Source organism: Petromyzon marinus, unplaced genomic scaffold (assembly GCF_048934315.1).
Source record: "Petromyzon marinus isolate PM22_M1 ecotype Great Lakes invasive population unplaced genomic scaffold, UKy_Petmar_22M1.pri1.0 PM_G_Scaffold_389, whole genome shotgun sequence".
Classification (NCBI taxonomy): domain Eukaryota; kingdom Metazoa; phylum Chordata; class Hyperoartia; order Petromyzontiformes; family Petromyzontidae; genus Petromyzon; species Petromyzon marinus.
In genome coordinates, this window is record NW_027422971.1 from 2682 (window position 1) to 21130 (window position 18449).

At 49.0% G+C, this 18449-nt stretch overlaps 1 protein-coding gene across 1 annotated transcript; it reads left to right on the top strand.

Moving 5' to 3' along the window:
* The first annotated feature begins 395 nt into the window (after positions 1-395).
* Positions 396-18060, top strand: LOC116937075 (protein L-Myc-like). Its single transcript, XM_032944197.2, has 4 exons — positions 396-972; positions 1185-1725; positions 14909-15067; positions 17925-18060. The coding sequence occupies exons 1-4, from the start codon at positions 396-398 to the stop codon at positions 18058-18060; spliced, it is 1413 nt and encodes a 470-aa protein (XP_032800088.2).
* Positions 18061-18449: the final 389 nt, after the last annotated feature.

Here is an 18449-nt window from a genome sequence, read left to right on the forward strand (position 1 = left end):
ATAATGTTTGCATGGTGTACAGTCTGGAAAGTACCCACATGGCAAATTTCAAGTTTGTTGCATGTGGGGAAGTACGCTAAACATTTTGAACAGACACACACAATCACAACTTTGCCTTTTACATATATGGAGATGACGTATTGAGTGAAATGTTTGCTCGCTTTGTTAACGACGCTGCTGCATTCTTTATTGTTTGTTGCTTCTTTACAGGCGAGCCCGGCCCCCTGCTGAATACTTTTAAGCGCCACATCAACAAGGAGGGTGTAATATAAACCCCCTCCCCGGCGTGTCGCGTGACGAAAGTAGCGGCGGCACATGTGGACACAGAAGGGCGACCGCGGGGCTGCTGCTGTCAATAAACTTCGGCGCCGGGTGCGGCCGCGGCCCCGCACGCGATGGCTGCCGGCGGGGATCGCGACTTCGACCGCTGCCAGCCCTTCTTCTTCTTCTACGACGACGACGACGAAGACCGCTGTGCCTGGGACTTCAACCAGTCCACGGCGCCCGGCGAGGACATTTGGAAAAAGTTCGAGCTCCTGCCCACGCCGCCCCTGCCGCCGAACTGGGCGCGCCCGACGCCGTTGCTGCCCTCGGGCGGCCCGTGCCACGGCGGCACCGCCGGCTCGCCGGACGACGACGACGCCGAGGGCCCCGGCGTCCTCTCGGACCCCATCCACGGCGCGGAAGCCGTGGTGCTGCGGGACTGCATGTGGAGCGGCTTCGACTCGGCCGGAGCCACGCCGGATAAGTCGGCGACCGAGAAGCCGGCCGCCGAGAAGTTGGGGGGCTTCGCCGGCGGCGCGTCTCTGCCCTCCGCGCGCCTGCCCGCGGCCTCCCGCGCCGTGCCCCCGGAGCCGGGTCCCGGCGGCGGGAGCCCCGGGGAGGGCGGCCGCGCGGGGGTCGGCGGAGCGGGGCCCTGCTCCGTCCCGCTCGTGGTGACCTCGGCCGTGGTGGACCCTGCGGACTTGCACGGTGCTTTGTGTTGCGTGTTTTTTCTATTGGGTCATGTGTTTAGCTTGCTCATCTTCGTTTGCAACAAACTTAAAGTTGTCAAGTTAACTTACACGAATGTTGCGTGTGTCCTTGCACCATTTCAACAGGTCGTGCACCTGTGCAAGTTTAGGTTTATAATGTTGAATTCTTCTACATTGCGTTGCTGACGTGTACACGTTTCCCTTCTGCAGACGACGACGACGACGATGAGGAAGATGGAGAGATTGACGTGGTGACCGTGGAGAGCGTGGCGGTACGCGCCGTGTACAACACAAACACGGTCCGCCAGTACAACCAGCAGCAGCAGCAGCAGCGATCCACCCCGGCCTACGCATCGCGCGGCCACATCCCGCTCGTGCACCAGCACCACAACTACGCCGCTCCCCCGCCGGAGAATCCCCCGGCCGCCAAACGCTTCGGCCCCGACCCGCGCCCCGCTGGTGCCGCCGTGCCGCCCCCGTCGTACCGGGCCAGGTGGCGCACGCACAACCACCTCGAGCGGCAGCGGCGTCGCGACATCAGGAACGGCTTCCTGTGGCTGCGTGATCACGTCCCAGAGCTGGCGCACAACGACAAGGCGGGCATGGTGCAGATCCTGCAGAAAGCGACGGAATACTCGCGCACCCTGCGGCGTCAGGAGGAGCAACTCGAGGAGACGAAACGGCAGCTGAAAATTCGACAGCGGGAGCTACTGAAGAGGCTGGAAAGCGCGAGGAACTTACAGGCCAAGCGGTCTTGATTTGCGTCTTGTTTAAAGACTTTAAACCAAAGGTAACTTTTGTTTTGATATTGGACTAAAGCCTCTGGCAACCAGCACAGTTTAGCCACTTTGCTATTTCGTGATTTTGTATCCACTGTGACCTCGTTTGCAACATGATGCCTTTGAATATTTGACTGCCAAGGTTTGAGTTGATGGGAATGGTTGTTATACCTCAATAGACATTTCTGCACAAATGATGCCTCAATTTTGCAAAGACTGCCATTAATGCTGTTTCATGGCGTTATTCATGTCTGTTATTTAAAAAAAAAATCGTTGTTTTTGTTATATATTTTCATATATAACATGGAAAATGTAGGCACCAAAAAGTTGCTATATAATTACCCAGGGTTTTGTAAGATTTAGCACGAGTAACTTTTTGTACAAAGTTGTACATGTCAATAAGTGCACAAGTTATATTTAGTAACCTTTTATGATTTCGATTTAAAGCTTTCGTGACTGCAATGATTCATCTTCTTTGGTTCTTTCGGTAAAGTCACGTAGAATGAGAATAAAATAATACATTGATAAAATAAAATAACACAATAATATTCTCACGACGTTTCGGCCACAACACAAGCGGCCTTCATCAGGTGAAGGGGGCGAGACTGTCTGGTAGGACAGCGCTGGAGTGAGAGAGCCACGTTCAGATCACGGCTTTTAAGCTGTGTGAGAGGAACAAAGAGCCTTGACAAAGGAATTAGCATAAAATTTAGCATTGAAATGGCTGAATGATTAGCTTGTGACTGGTCACAGAAATAGCTATGTTAAAAGTTAAAGCATACACATCCGCAGAGGCACCCATTGTTAAAAGAAATTAGCATAGAATTTAGCATTGAAATAGCTAAGGTAAGGCATACACATCTGCAGAGGCACCCCTTGACAATGGAATTAGCATAGAATTTAGCATTGAAATAGCTGAGTGATTCGCTTGTAACTGCTACAGAAATAGCTACGTTGAAGTCAGAGCATACACATTCACCGAGGCACTTAGTACAAATCAAACAGGAGAATTTAGCATTGAAATAACTAGGCGAATTTAGCATTGAAATAACTGAGTGATTTGCTAGTGACTGGTCACAGAAATGACTACACATCTGAGCTATTCACAGTACTATATAGTGAACCAATAAAAACTAAAATATAAATTACCTTCATGTTATCAATAAACTCTGTATTCTACAATCAGCTAAGCTACCAACAATAAGTCGTTATATATCACAATGCTATATGGCGAAAAAATGGGTGGATTCTTACCCTCAAATTTCCGCACCACGGATAGCTACGGGCCCCGTTCAGACGGACGAGTTCGTCCATGGTCGGAACAGAGGAGGGGGAGAGAGACAGCTGCGAGGCCCTAGTATACTCCATGTTGTAAACCATACCATTAACCGTGGTGTGAGAGGTATTAAGAGGCAATGCTGGCGAAAGAGCTGCGGTCTGAAGGTCATCGTAAAAATACAATTAATTAAGAACAGAAATGATTTAACACATCTTTCCAGTGGTTACTAAGCCTGAATCCATCTTCTCGGTTGAAATTGTCTCTGTGCTTGTATATGTGAATGGCCTCATGAACGAATCTCTCATGGTAGCCGGTTGGTTTGCAAAGAACCTCCGTCTTGGAGAAGTCAATGTCATGTGAGCCCACTGAATTGTAACAGTGATCTGCCACGGCAGAGGAGTTCGTCCTACCGTGTTTCAAGTCTGCTTTATGTTCGCGGATGCGGTCCGAGATATGTCTTTTGGTTTCTCCAATGTAGCTACTACCACAGAGGCACTTTAGTTTGTAAACGCCCGGGTACTGTATGTCTGGAAGAGCATCTTTTACAGATGGAACTAAATCACGGATTTTGTGTACTGTGTTGAATCGGACCTGGATCTTGTGTTTATTCAGGATTTTGGAGATCTTTTTAGTGACCCCTGCAATGTAGGGTAAGGTGATGGTTTTGAGTGGCTCCACAAGAGGATCCTTCTTGATGACTGGAGTGATGGCTTTGCGGATTGTGTAGTCGGAGTAGCCATTAGCCCTGAGAGCCTGGTGTACGTGCTTGAGTTCACTGGTAATGTGTTCCTGGTCGGAAATGCATTGGGATCTATGGTATAGAGTCTTGATGAGGGAGTTCTTCTGGGATGGATGGTGGTGGGAATCCGGTTTCAAGTAAGCATCTGTATGGGTAGCTTTCCTGTAGACAGAGTGGCTCATTGAACCATCATGTCTCCTTTTAATTAAGACATCCAAAAAGGGTAGTTTGCCATCTTTTTCGACCTCCATGGTAAATCTGATGGCTGGGTGTATGGAATTGATGTGGTCGCGGAATTGGTCTAGAGCAGGCTGGCCATGTGGCCAGATGACAAAGGTGTCATCAACGTACCTCTTCCATAAGGTCGGGCGTAGAGTGGCAGTCTGGATGGCGTCAGTTTCAAATTTTTCCATGAATACGTTGGCTACAACCGGAGATAGGGGGGAGCCCATTGGGGTGCCCTCAGTTTGTTTGTAGAAAGTTCCATTCCAGGTGAAGTATGTGTTGGTTAAGCAATGTCTCACCAGGGGGGGTACATCAGTATGCAGTCCTTGATGAACCAGGTCTTCAATGATAGCGATGATGGTGTCAGGTACCGGGACTTTGGTGAACAAGGACACCACATCAAAACTGACAAGCAGGTCGTTTGGGGACAGGGAAATGTCTTTGATTGTCGATACCAGGTGAGTAGAATTTAGTACCGCAGAGGTGGTTTTTCCAGTGAAAGGTCGCAGTATATCAGCCAGAAAATGTGCCAGTTTGTAGGTGGGGGAGCTGATAGTAGAGACGATGGGACGAAGGGGTGTATCTTCTTTGTGTATCTTTGGAAGGCCATATAATCTTGGTGGTCTGGCAGCAGAGGGTTTCAACGAGAACTGTTTTGATCTCATCAATTAATGCTGTTGAATCAGAGATAATTTTGTTCGTTTTGGTGACCAGGCTGTTGGTGGGATCTCTTTTTATTTTTGTATAGCTGCCATCGTTGAGTAGTTCTTGAATTTTGTTGTTATATTCTGTTTTGTCCATGATGACAGTGGCATTGCCTTTGTCGGCTGAGAGAACGACAATATCATCCCTCTTTTTTAATTGAGATAATTCAAAACGTTCGTCTTTGCTGATGTTGCTGGGTGGCAACTTAGCGTTTTTGAAGGTTGCAGCGATTTCAGATCTTGCTACGTCTGCAGAGATGTGACTCAAGCCCTTGAGTGCAACGTCGACATGGGCAATGATATCATTAACCGGTAAGTGTCTCGGTGTGACAGCAAAGTTTAGACCTTTAGCTAAAACGGATTTCAGACCATCAGAAATGGAACTGTTACTGCGATTAATTACGACTTTGTTGACGTCTATCTTTTCGGTGTGTGGATCCGATTTTTTGCTGGAGAGGTGATTGAATTTGGAAATCAAATTGTCCCTACATTTGTTCGATATAGTGGCAGCCGAAGAGGTAGTCATATTGTCTACATGTTCCCAATCCGATGTAGACATTGTTGCTGTCAATTTTAAGTGTGATTTGTAGAGTGTCTTGTCTAACTGATCGAGTTCGGTGCGTGTAAGTCTGATTTTTTCCGAGATAAGAGCGAAGCTAGTTCTAGCTAGAATTCGTTTTGCATTGAGAGAAGTTGCAACAGCAGAGGTTAGTGTAAATGCGGTTGGTATTACCTTAGAGTCGCGGCATCTCTTCAGAAAGGTGAGAGACTCGATTAGTTGAGCCTTCTTATCCCGAAGTCTGTTGAATGATCTTAAGGATGTGTGGAATCCCTCCCCGTAGAGGCGGTTAAATTTCGATTTAAAGCTTTCGTGACTGCAATGATTCATCTTCTTTGGTTCTTTCGGTAAAGTCACGTAGAATGAGAATAAAATAATAAATTGATAAAATAAAATAACAATAATATTCTCACGACGTTTCGGCCACAACACAAGCGGCCTTCATCAGGTGAAGGGGGCGAGACTGTCTGGTAGGACAGCGCTGGAGTGAGAGAGCCATGTTTAGATCACGGCTTTTAAGCTGTGTGAGAGGAACAAAGAGCCTTGACAAAGGAATTAGCATAAAATTTAGCATTGAAATGGCTGAATGATTAGCTTGTGACTGGTCACAGAAATAGCTATGTTAAAAGTTAAAGCATACACATCCGCAGAGGCACCCATTGTTAAAAGAAATTAGCATAGAATTTAGCATTGAAATAGCTAAGGTAAGGCATACACATCCGCAGAGGCACCCCTTGACAATGGAATTCGCATAGAATTTAGCATTGAAATAGCTGAGTGATTCGCTTGTAACTGCTGAACGTGGCTCTCTCACTCCAGCGCTGTCCTACCAGACAGTCTCGCCCCCTTCACCTGATGAAGGCCGCTTGTGTTGTGGCCGAAACGTCGTGAGAATATTATTGTGTTATTTTATTTTATCAATTTATTATTTTATTCTCATTCTACGTGACTTTACCGAAAGAACCAAAGAAGATGAATCATTGCAGTCACGAAAGCTTTAAATCGAAATTTAACCGCCTCTACGGGGAGGGATTCCACACATCCTTAAGATCATTCAACAGACTTCGGGATAAGAAGGCTCAACTAATCGAGTCTCTCACCTTTCTGAAGAGATGCCGCGACTCTAAGGTAATACCAACCGCATTTACACTAACCTCTGCTGTTGCAACTTCTCTCAATGCAAAACGAATTCTAGCTAGAACTAGCTTCGCTCTTATCTCGGAAAAAATCAGACTTACACGCACCGAACTCGATCAGTTAGACAAGACACTCTACAAATCACACTTAAAATTGACAGCAACAATGTCTACATCGGATTGGGAACATGTAGACAATATGACTACCTCTTCGGCTGCCACTATATCGAACAAATGTAGGGACAATTTGATTTCCAAATTCAATCACCTCTCCAGCAAAAAATCGGATCCACACACCGAAAAGATAGACGTCAACAAAGTCGTAATTAATCGCAGTAACAGTTCCATTTCTGATGGTCTGAAATCCGTTTTAGCTAAAGGTCTAAACTTTGCTGTCACACCGAGACACTTACCGGTTAATGATATCATTGCCCATGTCGACGTTGCACTCAAGGGCTTGAGTCACATCTCTGCAGACGTAGCAAGATCTGAAATCGCTGCAACCTTCAAAAACGCTAAGTTGCCACCCAGCAACATCAGCAAAGACGAACGTTTTGAATTATCTCAATTAAAAAAGAGGGATGATATTGTCGTTCTCTCAGCCGACAAAGGCAATGCCACTGTCATCATGGACAAAACAGAATATAACAACAAAATTCAAGAACTACTCAACGATGGCAGCTATACAAAAATAAAAAGAGATCCCACCAACAGCCTGGTCACCAAAACGAACAAAATTATCTCTGATTCAACAGCATTAATTGATGAGATCAAACAGTTCTCGTTGAAACCCTCTGCTGCCAGACCACCAAGATTATATGGCCTTCCAAAGATACACAAAGAAGATACACCCCTTCGTCCCATCGTCTCTACTATCAGCTCCCCCACCTACAAACTGGCACGTTTTCTGGCTGATATACTGCGACCTTTCACTGGAAAAACCACCTCTGCGGTACTAAATTCTACTCACCTGGTATCGACAATCAAAGACATTTCCCTGTCCCCAAACGACCTGCTTGTCAGTTTTGATGTGGTGTCCTTGTTCACCAAAGTCCCGGTACCTGACACCATCATCGCTATCATTGAAGACCTGGTTCATCAAGGACTGCATACTGATGTACCCCCCCTGGTGAGACATTGCTTAACCAACACATACTTCACCTGGAATGGAACTTTCTACAAACAAACTGAGGGCACCCCAATGGGCTCCCCCCTATCTCCGGTTGTAGCCAACGTATTCATGGAAAAATTTGAAACTGACGCCATCCAGACTGCCACTCTACGCCCGACCTTATGGAAGAGGTACGTTGATGACACCTTTGTCATCTGGCCACATGGCCAGCCTGCTCTAGACCAATTCCACGACCACATCAATTCCATACACCCAGCCATCAGATTTACCATGGAGGTCGAAAAAGATGGCAAACTACCCTTTTTGGATGTCTTAATTAAAAGGAGACATGATGGTTCAATGAGCCACTCTGTCTACAGGAAAGCTACCCATACAGATGCTTACTTGAAACCGGATTCCCACCACCATCCATCCCAGAAGAACTCCCTCATCAAGACTCTATACCATAGAGCCCAATGCATTTTCGACCAGGAACACATTACCAGTGAACTCAAGCACGTACACCAGGCTCTCAGGGCTAATGGCTACTCCGACTACACAATCCGCGAAGCCATCACTCCAGTCATGAAGAAGGATCCTCTTGTGGAGCCACTCAAAACCATCACCTTACCCTACATTGCAGGGGTCACTAAAAAGATCTCCAAAATCCTGAATAAACACAAGATCCAGGTCCGATTCAACACAGTACACAAAATCCGTGATTTAGTTCCATCTGTAAAAGATGCTCTTCCAGACATACAGTACCCGGGCGTTTACAAACTAAAGTGCCTCTGTGGTAGTAGCTACATTGGAGAAACCAAAAGACATATCTCGGACCGCATCCGCGAACATAAAGCAGACTTGAAACACGGTAGGACGAACTCCTCTGCCGTGGCAGATCACTGTTACAATTCAGTGGGCTCACATGACATTGACTTCTCCAAGACGGAGGTTCTTTGCAAACCAACCGGCTACCATGAGAGATTCGTTCATGAGGCCATTCACATATACAAGCACAGAGACAATTTCAACCGAGAAGATGGATTCAGGCTTAGTAACCACTGGAAAGATGTGTTAAATCATTTCTGTTCTTAATTAATTGTATTTTTACGATGACCTTCAGACCGCAGCTCTTTCGCCAGCATTGCCTCTTAATACCTCTCACACCACGGTTAATGGTATGGTTTACAACATGGAGTATACTAGGGCCTCGCAGCTGTCTCTCTCCCCCTCCTCTGTTCCGACCATGGACGAACTCGTCCGTCTGAACGGGGCCCGTAGCTATCCGTGGTGCGGAAATTTGAGGGTAAGAATCCACCCATTTTTTCGCCATATAGCATTGTGATATATAACGACTTATTGTTGGTAGCTTAGCTGATTGGAGAATACAGAGTTTATTGATAACATGAAGATAATTTATATTTTAGTTTTTATTGGTTCACTATATAGTACTGTGAATAGCTCAGATGTGTAGTCATTTCTGTGACCAGTCACTAGCAAATCACTCAGTTATTTCATTGCTAAATTCGCCTAGTTATTTCAATGCTAAATTCTTCTGTTTGATTTGTACTAAGTGCCTCGGTGAATGTGTATGCTCTGACTTCAACGTAGCTATTTCTGTAGCAGTTACAAGCGAATCACTCAGCTATTTCAATGCTAAATTCTATGCTAATTCCATTGTCAAGGGGTGCCTCTGCGGATGTGTATGCCTTACCTTAGCTATTTCAATGCTAAATTCTATGCTAATTTCTTTTAACAATGGGTGCCTCTGCGGATGTGTATGCTTTAACTTTTAACATAGCTATTTCTGTGACCAGTCACAAGCTAATCATTCAGCCATTTCAATGCTAAATTTTATGCTAATTCCTTTGTCAAGGCTCTTTGTTCCTCTCACACAGCTTAAAAGCCGTGATCTGAACGTGGCTCTCTCACTCCAGCGCTGTCCTACCAGACAGTCTCGCCCCCTTCACCTGATGAAGGCCGCTTGTGTTGTGGCCGAAACGTCGTGAGAATATTATTGTGTTATTTTATTTTATCAATTTATTATTTTATTCTCATTCTACGTGACTTTACCGAAAGAACCAAAGAAGATGAACCTTTTATGAATGTCCTTAAAACATGGGGTTTTCTTGCTTACTTTGCATTGCTAATAAACTTGGTCTTTTGCAGTTGGCGTGTAGGTGAAAGCGGGCTTAGCAGCTGTAAAAGCATTCATTACAGCACTTGATATACCACAGTATATATGTTTTTCTTATCGGAACATCTAAATAAAGCCCATTATTATTGTTTTGCACCCTTTTGTACACTTGCCTTCACTTAAAAATGCATGGATATCAAACGGATAGAGTGAAACCTTGGATTGCGAGTTTACTGGGTCTGCGAGTGTTTTGCAAGACGAGCAACAATTGTAAATAAATCTTCATTTGATAAACGAGCGAGGGTCTTGCAATACGAGCAGCACGTTTACACGCTTTGTACTGCCGAGCATCACGTGATCACAACTGATATTCGAGTGCTTTGATGTACGAGTGCTTTGGATTACAAACACGTTTCCGGAACGAATTGTGCTCGCGATCCTAAGGTTTAACTGTACTTTTGATTTAAAGCTTTCGTGACTGCAGGGATTCATATTCTTGGTTCTTTCGGTAAAGTCACGTTGAAGGGAAACAATAAAATATATATAAAACAATAAAATTCTCACGACGTTTCGACTGTAACACAAACAGTCATCATCAGGTGTGAAAACCAACGGCAAGAAACATTTGAAAGAAATGGCGGTTTGTATTTATTTATTTTAAAACGTTAGCACCACGGATAGCGATTTGACAGTTTGTTTAGAAGGACGAGTCCATCTATGTTCAGAAAAGAGGAGGGGGGAGACGAAAATTTAATGTATGCTCTCTGAAAGCCACCGTAAGCGTGAACAATCAATTATGATCCGAAATGGTTTATCAAATCCTTCCAATGATTGCTAAGCCAGAATCCATCTTCTCGGTTGAAATTGTCTCTGTGTTTGTATATGTGGATAGCCTCATGAACGAATCTCTCATGGTAGCCCGATGGCTCAATGACTCAATTTCCCCCTACCCCGGGGTCCCATCGCTCCCCTAGGGGAAGGGTACTGGGGAGGTCCCTAGCAAATCCGCAGGCTACCCTAGCCTGGTGCTCATTTCCCCCTAAGCCTGGGTCCCATCGCTCCCCCAGGGGTAGGGTACTGGGGAGGTCCCTAGCACACCCGCAGGCTACCCTAGCCTGGTGCTCATTTCCCCCTAAGCCTGGGTCCCATCGCTCCCCCAGGGGTAGGGTACTGGGGAGGTCCCTAGCACACCCACAGACTACCCTAGCCTGGTGCTGATCTCCCCCTACCCCGGGGTCCCATCGCTCCCCCAGGGGTAGGGTACTGGGGAGGTCCCTAGCACACCCGCAGGCTACCCTAGCCTGGTGCCAATCTCCCCCTACCCTGGGTCCCATCGCTCCCCCAGGGGTAGGGTACTGGGGAGGTGCCTAGCACACCCGCAGGCTACCCTAGCCTGGTGCCAATCTCCCCCTAAGCCTGGGTCACAGCTTCCAACTTCACACTTTTCTGGCTCCTAGCGACCACCTCATTCACGTCACGGGTGCCCAACCTTGAATACCCCAGGGGGACATGACGTCACCGTCTCCGCCCGCCGTGCAGTGACGTCACTATCACCCCTCCGGTGCAGTGACGTCAGAGAGTGACGTCACTGCACCGGAGGGGTGATAGTGACGTCATTAATTAATACTCTACAAAGGTTTGAACACGTTTCTCAGGTTATTCCAATAGTGGGATAAACAGCAGGTGCAAACACCGCTTGATAAACACGATTTTGGTCACGAGATAGACTCCGTGAGACGTAATAACGTGCCAGAAACCCCCGTGTTTTTTAGTTCATAGTTCATTTATTTGGTATAGCCCTGTGAGCCATTCGGCTCTTGAATCAGGTGCAACCGCAACAAACAAAAAAACATGAACAGGAAAACATCTTAAAGTGACTTTGTGTGACTGTGCAAACAAGGAGGAGGCTTCGATGCCCTCCGTCTAACCGCCCTCGTAATCAATGGCACAGGGCTTCATCTAAAAACATAAATATCTCTACGTGGCAGTGAGTCTCCTGCTCCTCGAACATCTTCGTGAGCCAGACACCGGCACCAGGTGTTGCTGGCCACACGCTGCAATGCAATGAAATGCCCACACTGCCCTGTGCTGTATAGCCTTTTAAATATTCGTAGGGCGCGTACAATTTGTCGCGTGCGAGTCTTCTCATGACGGGCCTATTGGTATTGGAATATAGGAATAGGTTTTACCCTTTTAACTGGCACAAAACACCAATGGAGACTAGGCTCTAAGAAAAGCTGTCTCGGGTGTGGACCAATCAAATTCAAGGACAGTGCATATTATTATCAGAGTTGTCTTTTTTGTTTGCATTTTGACTGCTTGTGTTGTGGTCATTGCAAACATGACGCCTTGAATAAAGGTGTCAGTTTTTGTGCCAGTTAAAAAGGGTAAAACCTATTCCTATATCTTGTTTCTGGCAAAGGAGGTCTCATAACATATTGGTATTGTTACTACTCACGGAAGTTTAGAACCCACGAAGAATTGTCACGTACGCTTCATGGGAGCACGTGCAGCTGTTGCTCATTGTGAGCCATGACCTATCCGCTGCGGGGTCAGAGGCCTCCCACAAGCCGTTCCCATCACGCTGTCTGGCGATGCAACGACCTGTCTAGAATGTGGGGGGTGGGGGTGGTGATGCCTGAGAGAAGGGGCCATCGGACTTTATTGTCTCTTCTTAAAGTAATCCGTTTATTTTACAGCTTTATTTCTGGCCACGTGGTGGGAGTGAGTCACCGACTCGACGAGTGAGGAGCAAAATCATAACGAAGCCGGCTCTCCTGCACGAATGTTTTGTGTTTTCCTTGCAAGCACGAGGAATCCGCAACAACAATATTACTCTTTGGTTCTATTGGGTAAAGTCACGTAGGTGAAAATTTTGTTATTTTATTTTCACCTACGTGACTTTACCCAATAGAACCAAAGAGTATGGATCCTAGCAGTCACGAAAGCTTTAAATCTAGAAACAACAATATTGTCATATTCTTCTTAAATTTTGATTTAAAGCTTCCGTGACTGCAGGGATTCATATTCTTGGTTCTTTCGGTAAAGTCACCACGTAGAAGGGAAACAATAAAATAATAGAAATATAAAACAATACAATTCTCACGACGTTTCGACTGCAACACAAGCAATCATCATCAGGTGTGAAAACCACAGCAAGACATTTTTTTAAGTGGCGTTTTTTTTAACGTTAGCACCACGGAGAGCGATTTGGCAGTTATTCAGATGGACGAGTCCATCTATGTTCGGGAAAAGAGGAGGGGGGAGACGAAAATAATGGATGCGGTCTGAAAGCCACCGTAAGCGTGAACAATCAATTAAATGAGATATTGAGTTTTAATTATAAGTTAATATCTTTCTAATGCATTTTCCTACAGATTCCCTTTTTAAAATCTGTTTTAACGGCAGGAATGTTTTGCTTATCAGAAATTGGGTTGCCCTCCCAGACATTGTCATTGGAGACGTGGACAGCCCGTGCTGTGCTGACGCTCCAGACAACTCACAGACCAGGCCGACTTCAAAATGCAAAGTCAGATGTGGAACCCGACACACACACACGCACGACGCATAACATCTTGATTTGAACATTTCCTCGATTTTACTTCCCCTGTGCCATTTTAAGGAATAAACATTAGCCACGAATTGATGTTCTTCAACGTCATTGCATTCCTGGTTTGAAACGTGCCGTTGACGGCACTGAGTCACGGGGGCTGCTGGCACTGTGCCAGTGGCCAGCAGCTGGACTGGCAGTCCAGAGAGGTCGTCGCTTAGATTTTGACCTCCCGGCGCGGCAGCTGAAATCATCGGGCAGGGATTATAAATCTCCCTCCCCCACCCCCCACCGCTCTCGACCTCCGTCCACGCAGTTAAGTCGATCGGCAGGTGACGTTCGGTGGGGTAAAAGTATGGCTACTCCCAGACACCTCAGCAGTGTGGGAGCGCCATGGTTGACGAGATGTTAGCTACCTCGCCTGGTACGCAGGAGGTCGTGGGTCGCGGACCCCTACAAATACTCGCGATCATCAAGTTCCATACCCCCCACCCCCCACGGTTGTTGCATCGCAAGCCCCTAAGAGAGTCGGGTGACGGCTTGCTATCCCCTGCCAGACACGCTCAGCCGGTTTTCTCGGGCGAGCGTGGAGGATGGGGTCTGGGATTCTCAACCTTTACCTAATTCACGATTATTGACGCGGGGCATGGTTGAGTTCAACAGGCTCGGCAATGTGGCACTTTTGATTTAAAGATTTCGTGACTGCAAGCGATTCATAGACTCGGTTCTTTCGGTCAAGTCACGTAGAAAGGAAGTAATAAAAAATAAAACAATAAAATAAAATTCTCACGACGTTTCAGGCCACAATGCAAGCAGCCCTCCTCAGGTGAAGAACAGAGCTGTCCTAATGAGGACGCTGTCTTTCCGACAGCTGTTTCTTCACCTGAGGACGGCTGCTTGCGTTAACGTTTAACGTGGGATGTGTTTAACACGGCAAGTTAACGACGTCATGAAGATCATCACTGTCATCGGCCGTGATCATATCCACTGCAGGATGAAAGCCGGCCCAAGCCGACGCCAACCAGCACGTCCAATGAACTCGCGATGCATCGACCCACCCAGGGCACGCAGACGAACTGATTTCATCTCCTGGGTGGAGTTTGTGTTCATTAGGTCAGCTATCTTCAGATGAAGGTGCAGGCTCTGTGCTCTGAGCTTCGCTCTGCGAGCTACCCAGCCTCTGCCTCTCCCAATCTCACTGAATTGTGAACGTGTACAGCCGGGGAGGCAAAAATATTCTTCTTGGCCGTGCTAATTGAATGCCGATGAATTCTCCGAGAGGAAATGTGTGCCATTTTTAACAACCATTTTTAATCACGTGCGCATTGAACAAAACGTTCATCTCTCTTGATAAAGATAAAAAAAAATTGCTTAGAAACCACAACGGTTATTATTAAAATAACTCGAAATTGTTCCTTGTGTCCATGAATGTGCGAATTTGTAGTGTATATATTTAGTTGCATTCAGAGACCCAAATTGTTACATTTCACCGAAAAACGCCTTCCTTTATCAACGACACTGCACATAAACAAGGGACATAATCGTCACTTTTATTTTCCGTAAACGAAAAGTGACAAACGGCGCAAAAGACCAACAACTCCTTTGTCACGCGACACATTTTTAACAGAGCCGGGGGAAAAAAAAAATGCGACGCCAACCTCCGTGTTCGTCCCCCGCCCCCGGCGCTCCGTTACCCCCGCGGCCGGGGGCCACAGCGACGCGTGCCACCAACCGCGACCGTCGCCGCGACAGGCCGCCGGAACCCGCGAGGGCAGGGCCCGGCCCCCGCCGCCGCCGTGGAAGAAGAACGAGATCGCCGCCGCCGGCGACGGGGGCGCCGAAGCGCGCCGGAGCGATCGCCGCCGCCGCCGTCGGTGGGCGGAGGCGGCGGAGGCGGCGGAGGCGGCGGAGGCAGCGGCACGGGTCCAACAAGCTGCAGCCACGCCCACATTGTGTCCCACCGCTAGACCGGCGGCTGCCCCCTGTGGGAACGGCGGACCCCCTCGATAAGTTTCTCTTCATCTTCATCCTCCTCATCGTCATCCTCCTCATCGTCCTACTCATCATCATCATCATGCATCATGTGCGACTCACAACACGGGTTTCAATGCAACGTCTCTTTGCACAAACCAACCGAATAACGGCCGCCGCATTTTTTTTTTTACATGCCACCCTTACCCGTGCCAGGCTAGGTGCGCCGCGAGGCCCCGCGCGGAGCCCCAGCGCGAAGCCGCGCAGACACCAGGCGTCAGGGGTTCGCGGACCGGGACGGACAATGGACGTGACACCGCACGTGACACCGCACGTTGACACCGCACGTTGACACCGCACGTGACACACCGCACGTGACACACCGCACGTGACACACAGCACGTGACACCGCACGTGACACCGCACGTGACACACAGCACGTGACACCGCACGTGACACCGCACGTGACACACAGCATGTGACACCGCACGTGACACCGCACGTGACACACCGCACGTGACACACCGCACGTGACACACAGCACGTGACACCGCACGTAACACCGCACGTGACACACAGCATGTGACACCGCACGTGACACCGCACGTGACACACCGCACGTGACACACAGCACGTGACACCGCACGTGACACAACACGTGACACATAGCACGTGACACCGCACGTGACACCGCACATGACACACAGCACGTGACACCGCACGTGACACCGCACGTGACACCGCACGTGACACCGCACGTGACATCGCACGTAACACATCGTCACCCGCTAATGGTTATTGGGGAGGGGTGCGGCACGTGCAGTGACGTCACCCCCTCATTGGTTATTGGGGAGGGGTGCAGCACGTGGAGTGACGTCACCCCCTCATTGGTTATTGGGGAGGGGTGCGGCACGTGGAGTGACGTCACCCCCTCATTGGTTATTGGGGAGGGGTGACGTCACACACGGGACACACATTCTTGGCTCGTCACACGACCGATACTTCACGAACGTTTTATTGCTCATTTAAATTTTTCGCATGTTTTCAAAAGCGGCAAAAATAAACAGCTCTCAGAGGATTGACCGATTTGGCTCCTCGAGGCGATCAGCCTCGCTCACAGACGCACCGCTGTCACGGCAACAGGGCCTAACCCGCCTCCGCCTCCTCCTCAAAGCACAACACACGCATTCGATGCCCAACATTTGGAGCGCGCGGAGCGAGAACGTCGGACAATCGCACAACTCGACAAAAGCAACGGACACTCACAATGTAAACGCGCGCAATCCGACGGAGGTCATTCGGCGCATCTTCACGATTCAGCGAGCAGACCGCGGGGGGGACGCCCACGTGTCCATCTCGCGGGAATCCGCACTTTTGTTATTTTAGTCCCACTAACAAAGAGCCACCCGCCGTCCCTCCGCCGGCACCCCCCAAGACAAAGGTCCCCCGCGTGGACCTCCGCGGGCCGTCGGGGCGAGCGCGGTTACGCGAGCGGCGCCTGCGAAAGTCGTCAAGGCTACACGAGTAGGGGGGGGGGGGGGGTGGGTAGCCGGCGCCACGCCCGACCGCCTTTGTCTCCCTCGCGGCGATCTTTTTACGTTACGGCACCAGGAACTCCTGGGGAGGGGGGCCCCAGCGCCGGTCCGGGTAAATCATCGCTTGCTGCTTGTTGGCCATGAGCAGGAATCGAACTCGGGCCCGCCGGGTTCAGAGCAGCTGCCCCCCCCGTGCCGCAGGACTCGCCCACGCGAGCACACGGCGAGAGCGGCGCGTCCGTTTGGCGGGGCCGCCGGTTAGCACCTCGGCATCTGCAGAGGGGACTGACTTGCTGCGGCCTTCGCTGGGAAAAAAAAAACAAATAAAACACATTTTTCGATTAAAAGCTTTCGTGACTGCAAGGATTCAGCGCTGTCCTACCAGACAGTCTCGTCCCCTTCACCTGATGAAGGCCGCTTGTGTTGTGGCCGAAACGTCGCGAGAATATTATTGTGTTATTTTATTTTATCAATTTATTATTTTATTCTCATTCTACGTGGTGGTGACTTTACCGAAAGAACCAAAGAAAATAAAACACAGCGAACGAAATCTCCTCGCGTCCGATTGGCAACGGTTGGCTACGTGCGGTGCGGAAAGGAGTCCAACGTACGTACGGTGCAAAATTTACGCACCGCCGGGGGGAGCTCCGAAACGTCGGGCATCGCCGTGCGGGCAGACCCACGGCGGGCACAGCCCGTGAACACGGCGCAGGGACCCGCGTGCAGCCCAGCGCGGATTGTTTCAAGTGAGCAGAACGTGCGAATGAACACGAGGGAGCGTTCACAATGCCACTCGTAGTTTGGATGTTTACATAAGGTCATTTTAGGCGTGCGATTCTCCAAAGCGAGGCAGGTTTCAGGGCTTGGTTAATACCGGGGGATGCCAGGAGGAGGTGGTGCTGTGGGCTTGTGCCTGAGAAGCATTCGGGAGGTGACAGGACAGCGGTGCATTTAAAAAAACACACACAAATCTTGCCGCTGACATCTGTGAGAGTGACTCTCTCGTACGAATGGGTTGTCTCCGGGTTCTCCGGTGTCTCTCCCTGCCACGTGCCACAACTCGGAAAGGGAATTAAAAACGGGGCATTTTATCGGTTTCCATCGCTGCTTATTTTCACGGGAATAAAAATACAAAAATTACCACAGCCCTCGAGGAGAGGAGGGGTCCCATCCGCCGGGGTGCGTGTTGCTCTGCTTCCAATTAGCTCTGCCGTGTTGTCGTCAGCGCTGCCAGCGGCGCCAGTGGCACCCACGACACCGCCGCCATCGCCGCCGCCGCCACCACCATCACCGGCGACACGGGGCCATCTGTCCCACAATTTGAGCAGCTGTTCTCCAACCCGAGTCTCAAGCTCCTGTGATGGACATTCCCAGAGTCGTAAATAGTCGGCCGCAGCAATGACGCCACGTCACGCCAACGTCGCCACCGCCACGTGCCCTCCCACGACATCATCGCAATCACAGAAATAAACCCACGACCGCACGCACCGCAACTACCGTCACAAGCACCGCTACCCATCATCACCGTCACACACGTGCCACCAACAAAGACAACAAAGACCCACACCCCCCGTATAGCTAACCGCTACAGTATCGCTCCCCACACGTGCCACCACCGACTGTATCACGGGCACCGCCATCACAACCACCACCGTCATGCGCAGATGTAACCACACAAAGGTGGTAACTGAACGTGTGCCAACTTTCCGTTTAAAACCACCGACTCAAAGAGAGCTGAGAAAATGTGGCC

What these genes read in the sequence shown, in the direction of transcription:
- LOC116937075 (XM_032944197.2), top strand. Translation starts at nt 396, where the DNA reads ATGGCTGCCGGCGGGGATCGCGACTTCGACCGCTGCCAGCCCTTCTTC. An exon ending in GGACCCTGCGGACTTGCACG is followed by an intron (nt 973 to 1,184) that starts GTGCTTTGTGTT and finishes TCCCTTCTGCAG; the next exon opens with ACGACGACGACGACGATGAG. An exon ending in GATCGCCGCCGCCGCCGTCG is followed by an intron (nt 15,068 to 17,924) that starts GTGGGCGGAGGC and finishes TGTTGTCGTCAG; the next exon opens with CGCTGCCAGCGGCGCCAGTG.